The sequence below is a fragment of the Neofelis nebulosa genome, chromosome 2, assembly GCF_028018385.1.
Source record: "Neofelis nebulosa isolate mNeoNeb1 chromosome 2, mNeoNeb1.pri, whole genome shotgun sequence".
NCBI lineage: Eukaryota > Metazoa > Chordata > Mammalia > Carnivora > Felidae > Neofelis > Neofelis nebulosa.
In genome coordinates, this window is record NC_080783.1 from 11,558,738 (window position 1) to 11,580,554 (window position 21,817).

At 42.8% G+C, this 21,817-nt stretch overlaps 1 protein-coding gene and 1 long non-coding RNA gene across 3 annotated transcripts in view; one reads left to right on the forward strand and one right to left on the reverse strand.

Moving 5' to 3' along the window:
- Nucleotides 1–21,817, reverse strand: part of COL4A3 (collagen type IV alpha 3 chain) — a 130,704-nt gene that overhangs the window by 8,727 nt on the left and 100,160 nt on the right. For both annotated transcript variants that reach the window (XM_058702695.1, XM_058702687.1), the window contains exons 29-44: nt 19,805–19,902; nt 18,882–19,032; nt 18,429–18,542; nt 17,290–17,457; nt 15,316–15,405; nt 14,855–14,989; nt 12,577–12,675; nt 11,447–11,536; nt 11,008–11,147; nt 10,425–10,551; nt 9,045–9,125; nt 8,544–8,642; nt 8,262–8,309; nt 5,296–5,481; nt 3,995–4,125; nt 802–874 (exon numbers count right to left, since the gene is read on the reverse strand). In XM_058702695.1, the coding sequence (XP_058558678.1) occupies nt 802–874; nt 3,995–4,125; nt 5,296–5,481; nt 8,262–8,309; nt 8,544–8,642; nt 9,045–9,125; nt 10,425–10,551; nt 11,008–11,147; nt 11,447–11,536; nt 12,577–12,675; nt 14,855–14,989; nt 15,316–15,405; nt 17,290–17,457; nt 18,429–18,542; nt 18,882–19,032; nt 19,805–19,902 (1,830 nt within the window). The remainder of the gene's footprint in view (nt 1–801; nt 875–3,994; nt 4,126–5,295; nt 5,482–8,261; nt 8,310–8,543; nt 8,643–9,044; nt 9,126–10,424; nt 10,552–11,007; nt 11,148–11,446; nt 11,537–12,576; nt 12,676–14,854; nt 14,990–15,315; nt 15,406–17,289; nt 17,458–18,428; nt 18,543–18,881; nt 19,033–19,804; nt 19,903–21,817) is intronic.
- The window catches only part of LOC131497003 (uncharacterized), a 45,744-nt gene that overhangs the window by 7,842 nt on the left and 16,085 nt on the right, over nt 1–21,817 (forward strand). The window lies entirely within an intron of this gene.

A 21,817-nucleotide genomic window follows, 5' to 3' on the forward strand; every position in this document is an offset into this window, starting at 1 on the left:
GTACCGAACAGGCTAGGCTCTCTTTGAACTCCACCTTGTCCTCCCTTGGACCCAGAAAAGGTTTACCTTTGTGAAAGTGTGGCTTTGTTCCTTTTGGCCACACTCACTACTTACTGTATAGTCTGTGATAATAGATTCCCTACTGTACAGAAGCAGTGACAAAGGATTTAATCAGTGAAGACAACAAATATAATATCCAAAGCCTTATTTAAGGTCATAGCATCCTTATGGAAGATTTGAGAAATATTTTCTGAAACCTGACATTTAGATTTTTGTGCATGAAAATTTTACACTTACGACCCCCCGGATTATATTTCTCTTCTGATTATCATGCATGTGCCAAAAAACCAAATACTTAAATCTCACGCAGAACACTTTACTTACCCTCCCCCATTAACAGTTTGGTAAATATTTGTTTAGATTTTCAGCTTTTTAACATTATAACACACACACAAGTGAAAATAAGCAACTTCAAAGCAATAGCGTTGATATTGATGTAGTTCCCCATCCCCAACCCAACACACATCCGTATTCTCCCCAACATACATCAGTATTTCAGCGGTCACCACTTTAAACTGTTTATTTTTTAGTTTTTCTACAGTTTCCATCCTTAAGGCGTGAATTTAGTGTTTAAGACCCCTGGGGCTGGGTTCTGGTGGTCTTCCTTCTTTACTCATAACCAAGGTCCTATTTGCACCCTGTCTGTGATGACTGGAGGAGTTCAGTAAACATTTGTGTGCCCTAAAATATAAATCACAATCATCGTCTTTGTATCCAAAGAGTAGTGCACAAAAACAGTACCTTTTACCCCTGGAAATCCATGGAATCCTGGATCACCTCTGAGCCCTGGCAGACCTGGGGCACCTGGTGCTCCCTATAGTTCAGATAAAAGGGAGCAGTACCAAAGACAAAATTTCAAAAATCACAATTGTCACTGTAGTCCTTTTTTTCTTTTTAAGCAAATAGGATATAATACGTTGGGTCAGAATGAACTGAGGTCCACAGATACCATTTTTACCTTCCAATCCAATCCTCCTATAGTTCCTCTGCCACCTAGATCTCTCCTGAGGACTATCATTTTCTTTTTCTTTTTTTAAAAAAATTTTAAGTTTATTTATTTGAGAGAGGGGGAGAGCATGCACACAAGTTGGGGAGGGGGAGACAGAGAGAGAGAGAGAGAGAGAATCCCAAGGAGGCTGTGCACTGTCAGTTCAGTGCGGGGCTTAATCTCATGAACCATGACATCATGACCTGAGCCGAAACCGAGTTGGACGCTTAACCGACTGAGTCACCCAGGCGCCCCGGGACTATCATTTTCAATAACAGAAGCAAAAACTGCCCTCACGGTCAAGAGCAAGCACAACTTCTGGGTGTTAATGTCTGTTGTAGGAGTGTGGAATACAACTTAATATTCTGTATCCTACATGGACCTGACCAGTATCTGGAGACCTTTCGGGAAGAGCAGGCACTGGATTGCCAGAATGAAAATTGTAATTTTTGTTTGTAATTTTTGCAAAGACAACAGAGCCCATATTGAATTATAGCACCCACCATCATTGAAACTAAGTTGGCAGAGTTATAAATTACTCCCGGCCCGAGTGGTGGTGGAAGTAAGGTGTCCAGGGATTGGGAACATGAAAGGGTTATCTGGGACACTTTGACATGCACTTTTGGCAAGGATGCAGGTGATCTGCCCAGGAGACGCTTCCTCCTTGGCCTCATACTTGCCCTTGTAGCCATGGAATGCTCAAGCAAGGCCACAGGAGAAGGGGCAAGGGATCAGAGCTTCAGAAAGGAGCTACATGTCAGAACATAAGTGAAATCTACTATTACACTGTCCATATGAATGGAAACAATACTATTACTTGAAAACAAGGAACTGAAGGTCATTAAAAATGCCAAGAACAAAACTGGCCTCTACACCAAATGTCTTTAGAGCAAGACCAAAGAAGGAAAAATCCTGTACCTTGGATCGGGTGGTGTCAGGTGCAAAAAGGCGGGAGAGAAAATGGAACCACCTGGTCAAGGACTCTCAGGCTCCTGAGTCTGGCCTGTTGTCCAGAAGCAGAGGTAATCGGGGAGGAGGGGCAGATGCCAGGCCCCGCCCTCGGGTGAGGAGGGCACAGCTCCATGCAAGGAGAGGATTGTTAAGGGCACAGAGCCAGTTTAGGCATCCATCGAGAAGAATTATATTTATTTTTTTTAGTTTTTTTAAATTTTATTTTAGAGAGTACTTGTGTAAGCAGGGGAGAGGAGCAGAGGGGCAGGGTGGGAGACAGAGAGAGAGAGGGAGAGAGAGAGAACCTTAAGTAGGCTCCATGCTCCGAGCCTGACGCCAGGCTCAATCTCACAAACTTGGGATCATGACCTGAGCCGAAACCAGGAGCTGGACATTCAACTGACTGAGCCACCCAGGTGCTCCAAGAAGAATTATCTTTCCAGTGCAAATGTAGAAGCCCTGACTGACCTTGAAAGCACCAGAGGACTTAAGAGAGATCGCATTTCCAAACAATACATTCCACAGCCCAGTGTCCTTGGAAGGACTTTCTCTGTGATTTTAGGATCAGTGTTTGCCACTTTCAGAGAATCATGGAAAACATGAGAGAGATCTAAGACTGGGCAAATGTCTCATTTAAAAAAAAAAAAGTTTTAAAAAGGTAGACGCTGGAAACCGAATACCAAGAGAACTTAAGAGAACTTCCCATGATTCCTCACATGCCATCATGCTAAATAAAGTACCTCATTGCCCATCACTGATGAAAACATAGAGCAGCTATGACATAACTCTGAATTCCTCATCAATCTCCAAGAATTTGACGTAAACAGGGGGAAGACAGGTTTCTCAAATATGCTGCCAAGAAGAAAGTGAGGGAAGATGGCCCAGGTGTTGGGTGAGAGACTGAATTTAGAGAACTTCATAGTCTGGGAGCATGAGCCTAGATGAACACAATGACAGCTATAAAAAAGAAAATTGAAAGTTCTGCATTTAAGTCACAAACAGACAAGAGCTGGAAGTAATGGAGAAAACTTGGAAGTCCTTCATAAGGAAAAGCGTGTGCATACACACACACACACACACACACACACACACACACTCTGGTTGACCAGAAGCTGACTGTGCAGTGACAATGTGGTGATGTGGCAGCCAGATAGCCCAAGGTCGGATTATAAAATGGTGTTCCAGATGGTGAGAGTCTTCCCTCCTTTAGCCACTCTGTGGGGGGTACTGAGTTCTTACTCCCAGGGGGTGTTTGTCTCAGGGGCTGTGTTCTAAAAAATTTTTTTTAATCCTTATTTATTTTTGAGACAGAGACAGAGAGAGAGGGAGAGAATGAGCGGGGGAGGGGCAGAGAGGAGGACACTGAATCCAAAGCAGGCTCCAGGCTGCGACGCGGGGCTCGAACTCATAAGCGGTGAGCTCGTGACCTGAGCTGAGGTTGGATGCTTAACCAACTAAGCCACCCAGGTGCCCCTCAGGGGCTGTGTTTTTAAGGAAGATGTTGACCAACTGTGATATATTCAGAATAGAGGCAGGGTTGACAAAGGGTTAAACTGAATTTGCAAAACGCAGGTATTTATCAGGGGAGAAAATGCTGAGAAGGAAGTGGCAGCTATTTAGGAACCCTGGAAGTTCCATCAAGGGGAAAAAGTAAATAGACATTCACTGATAACTTTCAAAGTATATTAATACAGAAAAATGATATTGTCCTCTAGAGTGATCCCAAACTGTTAGGTGTTTTAAGAGTCCATTACTGAAATTGTTCAGAGTCTAAACAAGAAAAGGTCAGGAATGACATGGAAAAGGGTCCCCTACAAACCAAACTTCTAGAGGCCAAATCTGTCCAACTCTTAGGATTCTTTGAACCCCCTGGACTCTGCCCTTGGGTGCTCAGAAGCATCACACATGGGCATTTTTTTGTTGCCTCTGGGGACATCTGATCCTGGCAATTCATGTAGAAGAATATAAGAAGTCAAAATAATTTCCCACACTTACCGGTTGACCCAGTGGCCCCTCGTCTCCTACAGTTCCAGGTGGACCTCTAGGGCCAGGCTCGCCCAGAAGCCCCTTGTCTCCTTTCAAGCCTCTCACGTGACTCCCTGGAGGTCCCGGAGGACCAGGGTCACCTGCATTTACAGAGAGCTGGTCAGTATTGGGCAGTGGGGGCGCCTGGCAGGTTCTGTCGGCAGGGTTTTTTTTTACTTAAAAAAAAATTTTTTTTTGATGTTTATTTATTTTTGAGAGAGAAAGAGAGAGACAGAGTGTGAGCAGGGGAGGGACAGAGAGAGAGGGAGACACAGAATCCAAAGCAGGCTCCAGGCTCCAAGCTGTCAGCACAGAGCCTGACATGGGGCTTGAACTCACGAACCGTGAGATCATGACCTGAGCGGAAGTCGGAAGCCTAACCGACTGAGCCACCCAGGCGCCCCACTGTTGGCAGGTTTTTGGATGATGGGCACAGCCTGCACCCAGTGTGACCCCGCACATGCTTTCTGTTGTGGAGTGTTGATGGGCTTGTGGTGAAGACAGAATGAGATAAGGCCAGGGAAGTGCTGGCCGAAGGCAGGGGCTGTTTGTCCTTGGTGAAAGTCTGCCAGACAGGGTCTGTGCCTAGCCTGGTACTCGATCCATAAGAGCAACTCAATAAATCTTGGTGATGGGATGCATCTCTCTCTTTTAGGCTTATTAATTTGGTGTGCTCGCTTCAGCAGCACGTATACTAAAAATGGGCTTATTTATTTGGTAATTACTAATTTTCAAACAGATCCCCTCTGTCCCCATCACACCAATAGCCATGGTGAGCACCAGGTGATGTACGAGAACGTTGACTCACTATATTGTACCCTTGAAACTAAGATTACACTGTATGTTCACTAACTGGAATTTTTTTAAATGTTCATTTGTTTTTTAGAGAAAGAGAGAGCCTGTGCAAGCAGAGGAGGGGCAGAGAGAGAGGAGGACAGAGGATCTGAAGCAGGTTCCCAGCTGATAGCAGAGAGCCTGATGCGGGGCTCAAACTCACGAACCGTGAGATCATGACCTGAGCCAAAGTCAGGCGCCCCAGCTAACTGGAATTTAAATAAAAAGTTAAAGAAAGAAAGAAAGAAAGAAAGAAAGAAAGAAAGAAAGAAAGAAAGAAAGACAGACTCCAGCAGCTTTGCTGCACTCTGCTAGAGCAAGCAGGTAAAGACCAGAGGGAAAAAGAAGCAAAGAGGTCACACCAGGGGAAGGTTGAAAGCTGCTGTTGTCAAACGTTATTTTCATTCTTCTATCTTATTGAAAAGTAGACCCTCTACCTGGGTTTCCTCTGAAGCCTGGTGGACCTCGATCTCCTTTCTGGCCAGGGATGACTGCGCCAGGAAAACCCGGTGGTCCTGGGAGTCCCGTCATGCCAGTGGGTCCCCACGGCCCGGCATCTCCCACTATCCCTTTCCTGCCGGGGAGGCCGGGTAAGCCTGGGGCTCCCCTGTCTCCTTTGGCTCCTGCAAAGGAAAAGGTTTGGTAAGTTTCCGTAATGGCCTTCTACTTGGAGTTACAGTTTGGGGTTACCTGTAGTAACGCAGATACTGTGCTTAAAAGGCGTTAAGATTCGCAATATAGTTTTTGAAAGAGGCTGGTAAAAGAAATACAGGTCTATAAGAAACTGAGTCGAGACTAATTTCTGCCTTAGTTCAGTCTTTTGATTTTGTCAAAGTCACCTCACTATTCTATGTGTCAGTTTCTCTTTTGTTCTTTTTTCTTTTTCTTTTTCTTTTTTTTTTTGAGAGAGAGAGAGGGAAAGAATTTTAAGCTGTCTCCATGCCCAGTAAGGATCTCGTGACCTAGGGATCATGACCTGAGGCAAAATCAAGAGTCAGAGACCTAACTGACTGAGCCACTCAGGTGCCCCAGTTTTTCTTATTTTAAACACCTAATGTAGCTCAGTCTTTAAAGATCAAGTGAGATAATATACAGCTGGAAAAGTGTAGTGTCACTCTGAAGTGTTGTGTCACTATCTGCTTCAATTAATATTATCTGATGAACTTTAATTCCAATGACGTTGAATAGAGAGAACGTTCAGAGCTAAACTTCCTGGCATTGATGTGTGCATCCGAAGAGTCACACAGCTAAACCCAGACAAAGGAACAACAAAGTTGCAATCCCTCTTCTCTCCTTTCTTCTCCCCCATAACACACACAAACACTAGTCTGGAAGGGAAGGCGGTGGCTGGGGGTTTGGAATTACCAATGAGGATTCCCAAAAAGTCACCACTTAATTACTAATATTCTTCACCTTGGAGAACCTTCAAGAAAACTGGGCTGTGACGTTCATGAATGGGAAACGTATGAACTGCAGATAATCACTCCCTCCTCTTTTTTCTCTCTGTGTTGTTCTAGAAATAGTGAACGGCACACAAGTAGGGGACAGGAAGAAGACGGATGAGGCTGCTGGCACAGGGAAGGGCTTGGGACGTTATCGTGCAGGAAGGCAGAGTGATGATGAAAACAAAATGGATGAATATTAAAATACTGAATATCTAGCCTTTGTCTATCCTGTTCTTTAGCTTTCTTTTTTATACCTGTAATTTGTGTTTTTCAAAGAAAGTGGTTAGATGGCTTCAGCTCACTTGAAGCCCTGAAAGGCTGGGTATTTGTACAACAGAGTCTGGCAGTGGTCGGAGACCCCAAGATGTGGTCTTAGGTTGTATGGTCCATGCCCACAAAGATGCTTCCTTGTCTCACAGTATGATTTCATTTTAGCATTTGGGAGTCTCAATGAAGTCTTCTCCATATTTAGTTATCCTAGAGGGACTGAGGCACATAATCACCTACTTACATAATTGGGCTAGTTGTTATTTTTTTTTTTAATTTTTATTTATTTTTTTAAATTTATTTTTGGGACAGAGAGAGACAGAGCATGAATGGGGGAGGGGCAGAGAGAGAGGGAGACACAGAATCGGAAACAGGCTCCAGGCTCCGAGCCATCAGCCCAGAGCCTGACGCGGGGCTCGAACTCACGGACCGCGAGATCGTGACCTGGCTGAAGTCGGACGCTTAACCGACTGCGCCACCCAGGCGCCCCTAGTTGTTATTTTTTTAAGGCTTTTTGACTTAAGGTATGATTATTTTATATTAAATTTGATTTCCAAACAAATGCCAAAGGTTTCTCACTCCAAATGGTCAAACTTTGAGCTTAGCCTAGGAAAATGAACGGAAACTCTCCCTTTGGCCGTAATTGTAAAACCTGATCTGTGAACGAGACCTGGAGAAGCCTCCATGCTCGTGGAGGAAGGTGGGGTCCAGGAAGTGTGAGGACACTGAGTTCAACCAAAGAGACCGTGACACCACCAAGAAACAAATGGAAAAGTGCAGCTCTTGTAGACTTTCACAGTTGAGCTCACAGGTGGAGAGGCAGTTCCTGCCCCTCTGAGCTTCTCAGTAGGACCCAGCTACTCCCTGCTGGTTCCCGCGAGCATCGCTACCCAGAGGTCCTCAATAGGAAGAACGCTTTTTGCTAATAAAATACTCCTGTCCGCAGGACCCACATCTGTGAAGGGTCCATAGAAGATGCAAATGATCTAATATTTCTTCTGGCAAATTTCTCCACAAAATGGAAAAAGTTTGAAGAAGGTGCTTATCTTGTAAAACACTGCCATGAGAAATCCGGACTCAGAGTCTGTCAACCTAAAATCTTGTATATACTTTGAATGACATGTTCTGCAAACTGCCATGTTTGGCATTGAGAGAGTTACTGGTAGCCAGCCCTTAATAAAAAATAGTCTGAACCACAAGCTGGCCCTGGGGTGGGAGTCAGACCCATGAAGATAACAAGGTGGGAAAGAATTCGTGTCATCACTGCATGTTATTCCCACCCCGCCGCCCCCTGCTCAGAATAGCAGAGAGGGGTGCTCACAGAGAGGGGGTGCTCATGGACAAGCCAGCAATTCCCCCTACACCCTTTTAGGAGGTGATACATTTAAACCATGCCAACAACCACAACCAAGGACTACATAGGAAGTCTTCTGATTTTTTAAAGACTTTCGATGGAAAGAAATTCCAAAGTTGGATCACAGTTTCTGATTCATTCACTTTGCAATGGTGGTCATAATTTTTAAGCATCTTGAATACTAAGAATGTAAACATCTTATATTACCACTGGGACTTCTTTAATTCAATATGTTAAGTTTATTTTATATACCAGGCGATTTTGATTAGATTCTGTCCTTGAAATCTAGATCACCAGGGTCGGGGCGGGGGGTGGGGGGCGGTGAAGCACTGCTCACCTGGAACTCCAGGGCTCCCTCTGGGGCCTGGAACTGCTTCCAGCAAACCTGAAAGAGAGGAGTTTGGTACCTGAGTGTTTTATATGTGGTTAATTTCATATATTCTGCTTGGTCAGTTTCACTGTGGCAACAGAAGGAAGTTCAATCACCACACACCCAGAACACATTAAAGATCATTGATTCCATTGGAGAAGTATCTCTAGAGCAGTGAAGGATTACAATGGCACTGACCATTCAATGCACAATGAAACCAGTGGACCCAAGCTCATGAGCAACGTGTACCTGTTTCTCCCTTTTCTCCTGCTGGGCCAGGGATTCCATCACGTCCCTGGTTGCCTCTCATCCCCATTGGTCCGGGAGGTCCTGGAAATCCTGGAGGTCCTGAGAAAAGAAATGCCATTCGAAGAGAGGGCATACTTCCTGGCAATGGCCTGATGTGAACACTGGATATGTAGAATTCGATTCGATTAAAGGTGCTCCTTCCCCCTGCCCCCCAGAACTGTAGTTATGTGATGCTCCATTCACAGTGAAAACTATGAACAGATTTATACTACCATGAAGATCATCACTTCAGAAGGTGGAGGCTGGCAGATCTTTGAATTAGATAGGTATCAGTAGCTAACCTCATTTTTTTTTTTTTTTTTTTTTTTTTTTTTGGTCTGGGGACTGAGTAACTGGGAGCTAATTTCTAAGGAGCAGCAGATAGGTATGCAAAGATTCCAGCCTGGGGAGAAAATATGCCTCTGTCCTGAAGGGGAAATAGACAAAGTACAAAAATGGAACCTGGAGGGCCTTTTACTCCTGGAGGACCGGGGAAGCCTTTAATGCCTTTTAACCCCAAATCACCATCAGGGCCCGGCTTTCCTATAAATAAAGAGAGAAGAGAAGGGAAAAAAAGAATAGCACAAGGTAAATGGTTACAACAATGGCAGAAATGGTCCTTTTTTATAGTCACCTGTGCCTCACACTGGCCTTCAGGCCCTTCGCCAGAGAAGCAGAGCAGAGATGTGTCGAATCACTTTCAAACATGTTTGTGCACCAGCCACACGGGCCACTCAGCATCTGATTTATGACTTTCACTGGGAGTTAACAGCAAATCCACTGAACCTTTCCGTATTTGAAAAGACGGTTTAAATGTTATCTTTCAGTAAGCTGCAACCCAGTAGCCTGGTGGTTGTTTTTAATAAAATAAAACAAAAACTTAAACTCAAATTTATAGGAAAATGAGAAAGAAAGCCAACGCTCAACCTGAAACCATGCCAGAAAAAAAATAATCACAACAGTGTTTGCCCCCAAATTCACGTTGAAGTCCTTAACCCTAGAACCTCCGGAGATCACTGTATTTGGAGACTGGGTCTTTAAAAAAAGCTATTAAGTTAAAGCAAGGTCACTAGGGTGGGGCCTGATCCAATATGACCAGTGTCCTCACAAGAGGCATTGATTAGGACACAGACACGCAGGGAGGGAAGATCATGTGAAGACACGGCAGGAAGTTGCCCAACTCAGGAGAGAGGCCTCAGAAGAAAAAACCATCCGTGCTGACATCCTGAGCTCAGACTCCAGACTCCAGGACTGTGAAAAAATAAATTTCTGCTGTTTAAGTGCCTTGTCTGTGTTTTGTTGTGGAAGCCCTAGAAAAGTAATACGAATATGAGGTTGGGCAATGAACTAACATTTAAAAAAATTTTTTTCAAGTTTATTTATGAGAGAGAGAGTGGGGGAGGGACAGAGAGAGAGGGAGACACAGAATCCGAAGCAGGCTCCAGGCTCCGAGCTGTCAGCACAGAGCAGGATGCGGGGCTCGGACCCACAAACGATGAGATCACGACTTGAGCCGAAGGGGGACACTTAACCTACTAAGCCACCCATGCGTCCCAATGAAGTAACATTGTGTGTCTCTAGGCTGAATTCTTTGAGACAGAACTTAAGTTTTATGGACAGGATTAGGTTTTTAGATGTCAGTCCATCCAACTGGCTGATCGGGGCTCCTCCTGATTGATTTCCCGTTCCTCAGAGTCTAAGAATTTGATGATCAAAGTTGAATAAAAGCAATCATAGTACAAACACCTAAATAGCTTTCAATTTATGCAGCTGATTCTAGGAGGTGAGGGCTATGCTGAGTGTCCCGCTTCCGGCTTTCCGAGTTGTAAAGCCAACGCTCACCTGGGTGACCAGGACTTCCGGGGTTTCCAGGGGCTCCCTCAGGTCCAGCAGGCCCCGAATGTCCAGGTGCTCCAGGTACCCCTCTTTCTCCTTTCCTTCCCATGTCACCTGGAAATCCTGGATCTCCCTTAAAGTCAGCCAAACACCTTTAGAATTCTCATATAAGCAGGATATGTGATCAGAATTGAGTATGGACTCTGCTAGCATTTAGTTAGTGATTTAGTTACTGAGTTAACGATTCCTATTAAATGTCTGCTGATGCAGGCCCTGTGACAGGGGCCGGGGACAGGATGGCTACGGGATTTGCTGGAACCAGTGCAAAATGCAAAGGCAGGACGCTTAAATGGCAGGAACAGGGATAAGCAATTCCTTGGGTATTGAAATTGGAGGGATAAACTCATAAGCCAATAGCTGTGTGATAGGCATTCTGAGCTGTGGAAACAGGATTAAAAAAACCCAAATCATCACCTGAAAACACAGCTGTATTTTCAATGCTTTTTGCCCACACTGAATCTAGACACTTGCTGATACTTAGAGCCTCAGCCCCCTCGCTAAAGCATAACGACTTCAGTGGCCGGTATACCTTTGGTCCCGGTGATCCTGGCCTTGCACCTGCTGAATAACCCGGCTCTCCCTTCTCTCCTTGGAGACCGTGAACACCTGGGAGGCCTGGCCTTCCAGTTAAACCTGGTAGTCCCAAAGCTCCCCTGTGTCCTTTAGGACCTGCAATTAGGAAAGAGGTCAGGGAAAATGAAACATTCTGCTTCTCACTTTTGTGTAAACCACCTTTCTGGCTTTTTAGAATCCCTGATATGTTGAGTAGTTATCATGGGTGATCTTTACACAATATGAATGTTTATTTAGTTCTCACCTGTGTTCTAATTGCACACAGTATGTTTGTCTAAAAGTAAACCTAGTTTTACACCAACTTTCTACCAAATGCGAAACCCAAACAACAAACTATACAGAAAATCTAGAATAGAATTGGGCTTTTGGCTCACGGACAGGACCTTATACCTTACCTGGCACCCCCATGATCCCCATGCTTCCTGGCACGCCACGTGGTCCTGGTGCCCCGGGATTCCCAATGTTGCCTGGATCTCCTCTGGGGCCTGGAGAAGAAATAGTCACATGTCCTGCACAGTTCCTGGACATAGTAGGTGTCAGTAAATATTTGTTGCTTGCATGAATAAATGAATTCTAAGCAGCCAGATCAGCTAGGTTATGTCCTTGTGTAGCTACCTTTCTGCCTTCAGATGAGGAGGGGACTGAGTACCCAGAAAACGTAAAATTAGAGAACTTTAGATTCTTGTCAGCAGGCCTGGAGTTCAAACATCAAAACCATTCTAGGGCCAATGCCAGCAGAAAAGAGGGGGTTCCTGCCACCATATCGCAATAAATTTCCAAATGCAATACTGAAGTTTTACTGCCATGTAACATATTTTGTCCCTGATGTCATAGAGAATAGGGGGCTACTGTAATTGTTTAAGAATTTACTTTGCAAACTCAATAGCATGTTTAAAAAAAGAAAGGCAAATCCGGAAACCTCTAAATCATTACCTGATTTTCTTCTATGATATATGATACTGTGATAAATTATAGTTTATAATACATATCAGCAATGTCAAAATAACATTTTTGGTGCAAATATGGAACGTTGGGGGTGCCTGGGTGGCTCAGTCCATTGAGCATCTGACTCTTGATTTCGGCTCAGGTCATGTTCCCAGAGTTGTGGGATCGAGCCCTGCGTCGGTCTCCACACTGAGCATAAAGCCTGCTTGAGATTCTCTCCCTCTCTCTCTGTCTCTCTCTCTTTCTCTCTCTCTGTCCCTCCCTCTCTCTGCCTCTATCCCCCACTTGTACTCTCTCTCTCTTTCTTTCTCTCTTTCCCCCTGCCCCTCACCCCCACTTGTGCTCTCTCTCTCTAAAAACAAATGTTCAAAAATGGAACTCTGTGTAAGTTAATATTTTTTAGTTAATGTAGGCTGACTATAAACAGCTTCATTCTGATTTAATTGTGAAGCAAATTTCTGCTGGAACACTATGGGAGCAAAATTCATATTCAACCCAGTAAGTCAAGAAATACATTTTTGTTATGTTCAGACGTAGGGAAACTTAACTCCTGATATTTCTATCAGAGAATCTGCTCTACCTGGTGGTCCTGGTGGTCCAGGTGGCCCTTGGAGTCCTTTTAAACCCGGTAACCCTGGAACACCACTGTTTCCTTTCTCACCCGGCTTCCCTGCAAATCCTAAAGTTAAAAACCATGGATTAAAAACACAGGTTAGAATTTTATCAGACTTAGTTCAATCCTGGTTAAAATCGATGAGACATTATTGTAATACATTCACAGCATATTTGTTAAGAGCACAGGCAGATGTGGGCTCTTTTCAAAGAGGATTAAATGAGATAATATACGTAAAGTATTAGCATCGTGCTTGGCATGAGTTAGTTCTTCAGTGACACTAGCAATGATGATATTTACGCTTCATTTTAAGAACAAGTGGCCTAAATATAGCTTCTTAAAAACATTTTTTTTCTTTTAGTAACGACAGAGGACCATTTATTACACGATTCTTGTCCAGAGCATCCCTTTCTCAAATCCATTGATTACAATGACCGTTCATTAATTAATACATGACAGACATCATTTTCTTTATTTATCTTATTTAATCTGCAGGCAATGTCAGTCTGTCTTTGAGCCTTTCTAGAATGGGTGTAGAGACGACCAAACTGAGCCTCTGTGAAGTCAACGGACTAATCTGGAGTCACAATCAATGAGTGATCATGCTGGGATCTGAACCCAGCTGTGCAGTCTGCGATGCTTGCAAATCTCCCACAAAACTGTCCTACTTTCCAAAACACATGGCTTTGATTGCTTTACTTTCTGGCTCAAAATGGTCCTTGAATCTGTGATACCTTTGATGCAGGGCAAATTACAAACTCTTTCCATGGTATCCGAAGCACTTTCTGACATGTCTGTGGCCCGGCTTTGTGCCCTTTCTCAAGATTCCCTTCCTTGGGCAGTTTTCCTGCCTATATCCTTATTCATTCACATAAGCGCTGAGTATCTAATTAATAGACAGGTGTTGTGCCAACAACAGGTGTTGTTCCCAAGTTTTTAGTGTTTAATTGGGGAGTCAGCCAGGTAAATACACAATTACCACCCAGTGTGATAAGTTCTGTAACAGAGCTGGGTACAATATGCTACAGGGAAGAATTTCTGTAAGAGGGGACTGTGTGTGTGTGTGTGTGTGTGTGTGTGTGTGTGTGTGTGTGTGTGTGTTAAAGACTGAAGAGGCGCCAGTTGGGTGGAAAAACCATGAAACAGGACAAGATGCCCAGGCAAGAAAATAGCACATACAAAGGAATGACGAGGAGCAGGGGGTTAGATTATTTTCTTTTGTAACATTTATTTTCTATCGATGTCATTTATTACAATCTAAAAATATATATTATTTAGCATGTTCCTGCTTTGGGCTTGCAGGGGGTTAGCAGGCCAAATCTGGTTTGGTGTGGTATGGCTGGAGGGCTAAAAATGGTTTTTTTACATTTTTACACTAAACTCTAAAAATGACTATGCAACAGGGACCATATCTGGGGCCAGAACCCCTGAGATGTTTACTGCCTGGCCCCATACATAAACTGTCTACAGATCCATTGATGTCTCTTCTCCCCTTTCCCCCCACTGAACTGTAAGTTTCCTCATGACCAGGACACTACCTCTGCTTTGCTCACCTCTATGTCTTTAGGACATAATAAAATACCTAGTCAATAGGTCCTAAAAAATAATTGTTGAAAAATTATCTGTCATGTGGCTGGCGAGGTACGCAAAGGGCAAGTGATAAAGAAACTTTGTATGCCAATGTAAGATTACTTTTTACCATTCTTGGCAAAAAGGTGGTTTTGAGGCTTATGATTTAAAATTGACTAGGGGCAGTTTAAATACAGCAGACCCAAATGCAGAATTAACTTAGAAATAAAAAGTCATGGGCGCCTGGGTGGCTCAGTTGGTTAAGTGTCTGACTTTGGCTCGGGTCATGATCTCATGGTCCGTGAGTTTGAGCCCGGCATCAGGCTCTGTGCTGACAGCTCACAGCCTGGAGCCTGTTTCGGATTCTGTGTCTCCCTTCGTCTCTGCCCCTCTCCCACTCCCACTCTGTCTCTGTCTCTCTCAAAAATAAACATTAAAAAAGTTTTTAAAAAGAAGTGAAAAGTCACACATTAAGGAGACAACACGTAATTGTGCAAGGAACGCCAAGACCCAGTTCTAATCCAGGATTGGGCCACCAACTGGCTTTGTGGCTGAGCAGCATGTTGAGTATCGGTTCTCACGATCTTCATTTGTCAACTACAGGGATTTTCTTGGATCATTCTTAGTCTCAGAACCAGCTGTGATGTTCTGGTTCTACACAAAAGGAACGCTGTACCTTTGAGGCCTGGTTCTCCTTTGTCCCCCAGTAGGTGGGATATTCCAGAAGGCCCCTGGGGTCCTTTGTCTCCTTCTTCACCCTGGGCTCCTGGGTGCCCTTTCTCACCCTTTGCTCCTGGGATTCCAAAGTCACCTAAAAAACAGGAGTAGCAATGTCAGTTCCTTACTTCTTGAACTTGTTTGTAAGGATTCGAAAGTTAACAGTGCTTACCATAAAACAAAACAAAACAAGACAGATAAACCAAAACAGGCAGTCATTTAAAAGCAGTGGCATAAGATTGCAAGGAGAAAATTCGACTCCATTCAAATGGAAAAAGGAATACAAAAAATAGCAAAATCGAATACGTGGTTCTCTCAGAATTATATTGCCCTCAAAGGGTAAAACATAATTTATTTTTCTGTTATGTAAGTGAACATTGTTCCTTCCTCCTGTTCTTGGGAAGATACTCCATCACTTACCCCTCTGTCCTGGGGTTCCTGGGTTTCCGGGAGGCCCCGGAGGACCAATGTGTCCCGGATAGCCCATCATGCCAATCGTTCCTTTTTCACCTGTGGAAACACGTTAACGCAAGACAGCTCAGATTGCGCAGAACGACAGAAGTGAAAAATTCCATAAAATAAAATGTTATACTTTTTTTAATGTTATTTATTTTTGAGAGAGAGAGGCACAAGCAGGGGAGGGCCAGACAGAAAGGGGCACAGAGGGGTCCAGAGTGGGCTCCATGCTGACAACAGAGAGCCCTACTGGGGGCTCGAACTCACAAACCGTGAGATCATGACCTGAGATGAAGTCACACGCTAACTAACTGAGCCAACCACGTGCCCCTAAAATAAGTTATAATTCTAAAGAGAGTTGAAGAAATGATTTCTGTAAACAGAAAAAGAACCATATTTATCTAGGTGATTGACCAGTAAACATGCTTTATTAAATTAGGGTTGTGGAGGTCATGGGTAGCAAATCACATTTGCAGATGAAAGTAGAACATGGGGGGGCGCCTGGGTGGCTCAGTCAGTTGAGCGTCCGACTTCAGCTCAGGTCATGATCTCACACTCCGTGAGTTCGAGCCCTGTGTCGGGCTCTGGGCTGACAGCTCAGAGCCTGGAGCCCACTTCAGATTCTGTGTTTCCCCCTCTCTCTGCCCCTCCCCTGCTCATGTTCGGTCTCTCTCTGTCTCAAAAATAAATAAAAACATTAAAAAAAAAAAAAGAAAGTAGAACATGGTGAAGAGATGGAGTTCTCCCTCCTCCCAAACCCCGTGTGGCTTTCTATTGTGTTCCCTTATTTTATTTTCCTCACAGCAGCTGTTGACTATTGAACTTAGTTTTTATTTTTTAGTTATTTATTTTTATTTTTATTTAGTTTAGGGGGGGGGGAGAGAGAGAGAGAGAGAGAGAGAGAGAGAGAGAGAGAGAGAGAATCTTAATCAGGCTCCATGCTCAGCACAGAGCCCAATGTGGGACTCATTCCTATGATGCTGGGATCATGACCTGAGCTGAAATCAAGAGTCAGATGGTTAACTAACTGAGCCACCCGGGCACCCTGAATTTAGCTTTTAAATGGATTTGTTATTGTCTCTCCCATTGTCAGAGGTGGAATCTTGTCCACTGACATGTTTCTAGTGCTGGCATGTGGGAGAAGCTTAATAATATAATTGAAAGAATGATTTGTGGATTAAGTTGTTTTTCTGGGTTCTTCTCTGGAGGAATGAGATGAATGAGGTCCTTATGCTGTGACTATTAGAATATTCTTCCCAAACATACAAACTATAAAAACAGTGATGAAATAAAAAGAATGATAAGGGAATACTAGAAACAACTCTATGTCAGCAAATCAGGTAACTTGGGGGCATTCGCACAAATTCCTACTGAGGCACAGATTACTGAAACTGACTCAAGAAGAAATAGAAAATCTGAGTAGACCTACAACAAGGAATTGATTTGGTAATGTAAAAACTTCCCACAAAAGAAAGCCCAGACTCAGATGACTTCACTGGTGAATTCAACCAAACGTTTAAGGAATATCAATTCTTCACTAACTCTTCCAGAAAATACAAAAGGAGGGAATACTTTCCATCTTGTTCTAGGAGGCCAGTGTTACCCAGACACCAAAACCAGACAAAGATATCACAAGAAAAGAAAATGACTAATATCCATTATACATATAGATGCAAAAATTCTCAAGAAAATACTATCAAATGTATTTTAGCAGTGGCATATAGAAAGGATTGCACAGCCAAAGTTGTCATACTCTGGGTAATTGTGAAACGTGACCATCCCACTACCAACACTGACCCCTTACAAATAACTCAGTAGGAAACACTTATACTAACTCAAAGAGAAGTGTAGAGTCAAAAGCCTAGGTCTATGTCCAATTTTTACAGCCACCTTAAAAGGAAGAAGACAGAAGAAAAATAAAAGCATAAAAAAGGATACCTGGTGGTCCTAAAAATCCTGGATTTCCTGGATATCCTTTTTGACCAGGTGGTCCCACCTCACCTCGATGACCTGGCATCCCTGGTGGTCCGGGTTCTCCAGGAAAGCCTGACCTATCCAAGCCTGGAATACCTGGGTCTCCCTTTGGCCCCGTTTCACCTCTTCTGCCTAGGTATGAATGAATGAATGAATGAATGAATGAACAAATGAACGCACAACTGCTTTCTCTACCAACTCCAGAAATATTTTTTATGACTATAAATATTTAGCTGTGTGATTATGGGCAAACCACACACTCATCTGATTGATTGGCTGATTTCATCCCCTTCTGTAAAATTTCTAAGATCACTTCTACCTTTAACATTCTGTTTCAGTGATTCATGCAGTAATAAAAGTGTAGAGTTTAGATCTATTTTCTAGTCCTGCAGACATATCCTGGGACTGCACTTTATGACTGTAGCTCAGTCTTTAACCTGCAGAATAATACATACAGAGCCACCCACGTGGAGGTGAGCCACCAGATACTTCTGGAAACAACAACAGCACTACGACAACCATTAATCTCTTAGCCCAACATTGGATTGTGAACATAAAAGCAGGATGATAGCTCATAGGCATTAGCTGAGCTCTAAACGATTTTTCTCAGTCCACAGATCTGATTGAGAAGAGCCAACAAAATAGAATAAGTTTCACACAATCTGGGCCATCTAGCCTGCATAATTTAGATTTATTTCATAAGCTTATTTTATGTTGCTTGGGAAGCAATTAACTACATATCAAAATTTACCATTTATATACTAATGAAGGTAATGATAAAGCTTTTTTCTGAGAGTTTATATGCACATAAATATACATGTAAATATACATATATATGTATATATCCTCAATATGTATATATACTCAGTCATGTGTACAAGGCACAAACCAATTTTACTGTACTAACCTGAGGTCTCTTACTCTGTAGATGGTACTCACTGCAACAAATCCACGACAAGGTTTAGATGGCTAAAATAACATTCCCCGCTGAACAGTGGTCAGCACTTGCTGCTGGACAGTTCCCATGTTAAGCAGCAAAGCGCAGAGCTGGAGTCTCAAGTCACCTATCTGCCTAATGACTAGTTTCAAGGCCCTCCTCTTACCTTGTTGACCTTCCAATCCATTTAATCCTGGAAGTCCTTGGGCTCCCCTGGGACCCTCCATGCACCTTCCTGGGGGTCCTTTTTCTCCAGGTGGTCCAGCCTTCCCTGGATCCCCTACAAAACGGTCCCAGAATATATTCAGATGCCAAAACCCAAGGTCCTAGTACAATCATTCTCTTGTAACTTTTCCCCCCAAATTGAACCTATATTTAATACAGTGGATACGCCTTTTTACAGAGGAAACTCACTATAAAGGACAGAAGGAAGGAAGGAGGAAGGATAGAAAAAAATAAAGGCAGGGCAGTGATGTTGAATGGAAAAATAATTAGGACCTGCAGATTCTGTCTGTTGAACTAGAAGTTTGAGAAGAACTCTTCATCCTAGTGCACTTTCAATTTGCTGCCTTTTAGCAGAGATCACAGTGGAGAAAAATAATCACACGAGCCACTGTACCTTGTGGTCCATCAAGCCCTCTGGTTCCTGGAATTCCAGGGAGACCTGGATGTCCAGGGAGTCCGATTTCTCCATTTTTCCCAGAATTGCCTCTTTCTCCCGGAAAACCTGGCGTTCCTGGTTCTCCAGGCAAGGCTAGTCCCGGCTCTCCCTGTTCCACAGAAGTCGTGTTAGTTTTACTATATAATGCTTCCAAATCCTTCTTGACTACCAACTGGTCTTTAGCGCTATTAAATGGAAAATAATCTGTTCTGGGGCGCCTGGCTGGCTCAGTCAGTTGAGCGTCCAACTTCAGCTCAGGTTATGATCTCACGGTTCGTGAGTTCGAGCCTCACATTGGGCTGTCCGTGCAGAGCCTCCTTTGGATCCTCTGTCCCCCCTCTCTCTGCCCTTCCCCCACTCATGTGCATGCACGCTCTCTCTCTTTCTCAAAATAAATAAATAAACATTAAAAAAAGAAAAAAATCCATTCTGCACAGTCACCACCATGCTATCAACTTTCCTATTTCAACTCTAGTTGCTGAGTTTTCTATTCAATTATGCTTAAGTATTCTTGAGGCTATATAACTTTTAGAAGGGTGAAATTGTCTGGAGACAGTCTAGATGTCTCTCCTTTTGATCGCTTTTCTCCTAGTTATCCACACTTCCTCTTAGAGTCCTTCCATTTTAAATACTCTGAATGCTTCTGAAGATTAAGGAAGAAATAGAGAGGCAAACTTATCTTCTAACCCCTTCTATTTTCCTTTCTAAAAGGGAGGGATGGTTCAGAAGAACATTAAAAAGTATTTCCTTTACCATCTACAAATATATAGATAATTTCTACACCTAGAGCATCCTACCTGGCTGATTGTAATTGCCCACCTCCCTCATCATTCCCCCCTGCCCCCCACCACCATCAGTCTGAGTTTTAATTCTTGAAGAACCTTGGCTCCGGGGAGACCTGGTTCTCCAGGTGACCCAGGCTTTCCCATTTCTCCTGGACAACCTGGTGATCCTTTTGCTCCTGGAAAACCTTGGTCTCCTACAGAGAAAAAATAATAAAGGTTGTAGGATTAGGCTTAGGAAAAGATTCTGAGCAGTGTCTGTTTTATCTGATTTTATCTGATGTTTTTATGGGGCAAATTGCTAGAAATGTTTTTATGAAAGTTTGAATGATGAAAAAGCCAACTGCTGGGGGGCCCCGGGTGGCTCAGTCTGTTACTTGATTTTGGCTTGGGTCATGATCTCACAGTTCATGAATTCAAGCCCTGCATCGGGCTTTGTGCTGACAGTGTGGAGCCTGCTTGGGATATTCTCTCTCTCTACTTTTCCTCTGCCCCTCCCCCACTCACACTGCCTCGAAATAAATAAATAAATAAATAAATAAATAAATAAACTTAAAAAAGAAAACGAAAAAGTCAACTGCTAAATTAGCAGTTAAAAAAATTCTGTTTCAAATCAGATCCTCAATTTAAAAAATGGCTTTCTCCATTTTGTTGTTTAGGATGGCTACAATTTTGATTTGGCAGTTCTTTAAACCACTGATACTGGTTGTCAATTTGGCAGACTTTATCTTTTCAAGTTGTATTTTACATAAAGCGTACAGCCAAATGAATTTTTGCAGGTGTAGATATCCTTGAAGCATGACCCAGATCAAGATAGAAAGGCTTTCCAGCGCCCTGGGTAGCCTGTCTCAACATGGGTGGTTCAAGAGAATTACTTCCTAATGCCATGAATGTAATGAATTAACTTTTTTCTTATATATTTATAATAGGAGAACTGAGGAAGGAGTCACACAGATCATTTTCTCTGTTCTGTGGTTCAGAAGAGGAAACCCTGGTGGGGCAAGGCTGCGGTCAGAGAGTTCTTTTGTGCCCCTAATATGGCCAATTTTTAATTCGTCATTAGTTCATGCATTATTAGGTTCAATTTTGAATTTTGAATCTGTACTTTAAAGGATTTTCTTAGGCTATTTCTTGTCCCCATGGTTGAGTCTCCTTCCAGAGGGTAAATCCATGGGGTTACAAGCTAGGATGCAATTTCTCAATGCAGGGTCCAAAAAGAACTAGGCAAAATATGGGCCAGGCTGCGTTACTTCAAAGATCATTGGGAAGACATCCAAGAAATTGGAGTCTAGGACATCCTTGAAACTATTACATCTTCCATTTCAAATATTCATAAACTGAGATCAATATTTCCACATTTGGGCAGAACTAATGCACTCCAGACACTGATGACATCTCAAAGAGAACAAGAACCAAAAATGGATTATATGTTGACACTTTAAATAATATTGAAACAAACATAAAGTGATTATAAAATCTGAAAATCTATGCCACAACCCAGGGACCATGAGAGCTCATATGCCATCCTGGGCAAAACTCTGATGTATTTATTAGGTGACTGTCTTCTCTGTATCTGGATTTCTTTGGAGTGTTTTCCCTTTGATGGGAAACAGCATTTGTTCCCAAAGGAAAATAATTTCTGTAGTTTATATGGGAGTGTACAGGACAACCAGTTACTTGTGATTTAATAGTTCTTTTTTTTAATGATAAAAGAATGTATAAAGTGAAAACATGCATAAATGTAAAGAAAGTACGTTTATTAAGAAGTAAGGAAAAAAAAATCCTCACAGTTCCACACTCAAGAAGAATCACTTTTACCATTTTTGAAAATTGCTTTCCAGATGTTTTCTACATATTTTAAAATTTTTAATTGAAATGAGATGTATAAATCTGTATGAATTCTGCCTCTTTGCCTAACATCATAGTAAGATTTTTTTTCTCATTTAAGATGGATGAAAAACATTATTTTAAATACCACATTATGGATCTTTTCCATGTTATTCATGATATGTATTTATATTTTCTTTTTTTAAGTTTATTTATTTTGAGAGAAAGAGGGAGCGTGCAGGGCAGAGAGAGAGAGACAGAGAGAGGGAAGGAGAGACAGAGAAT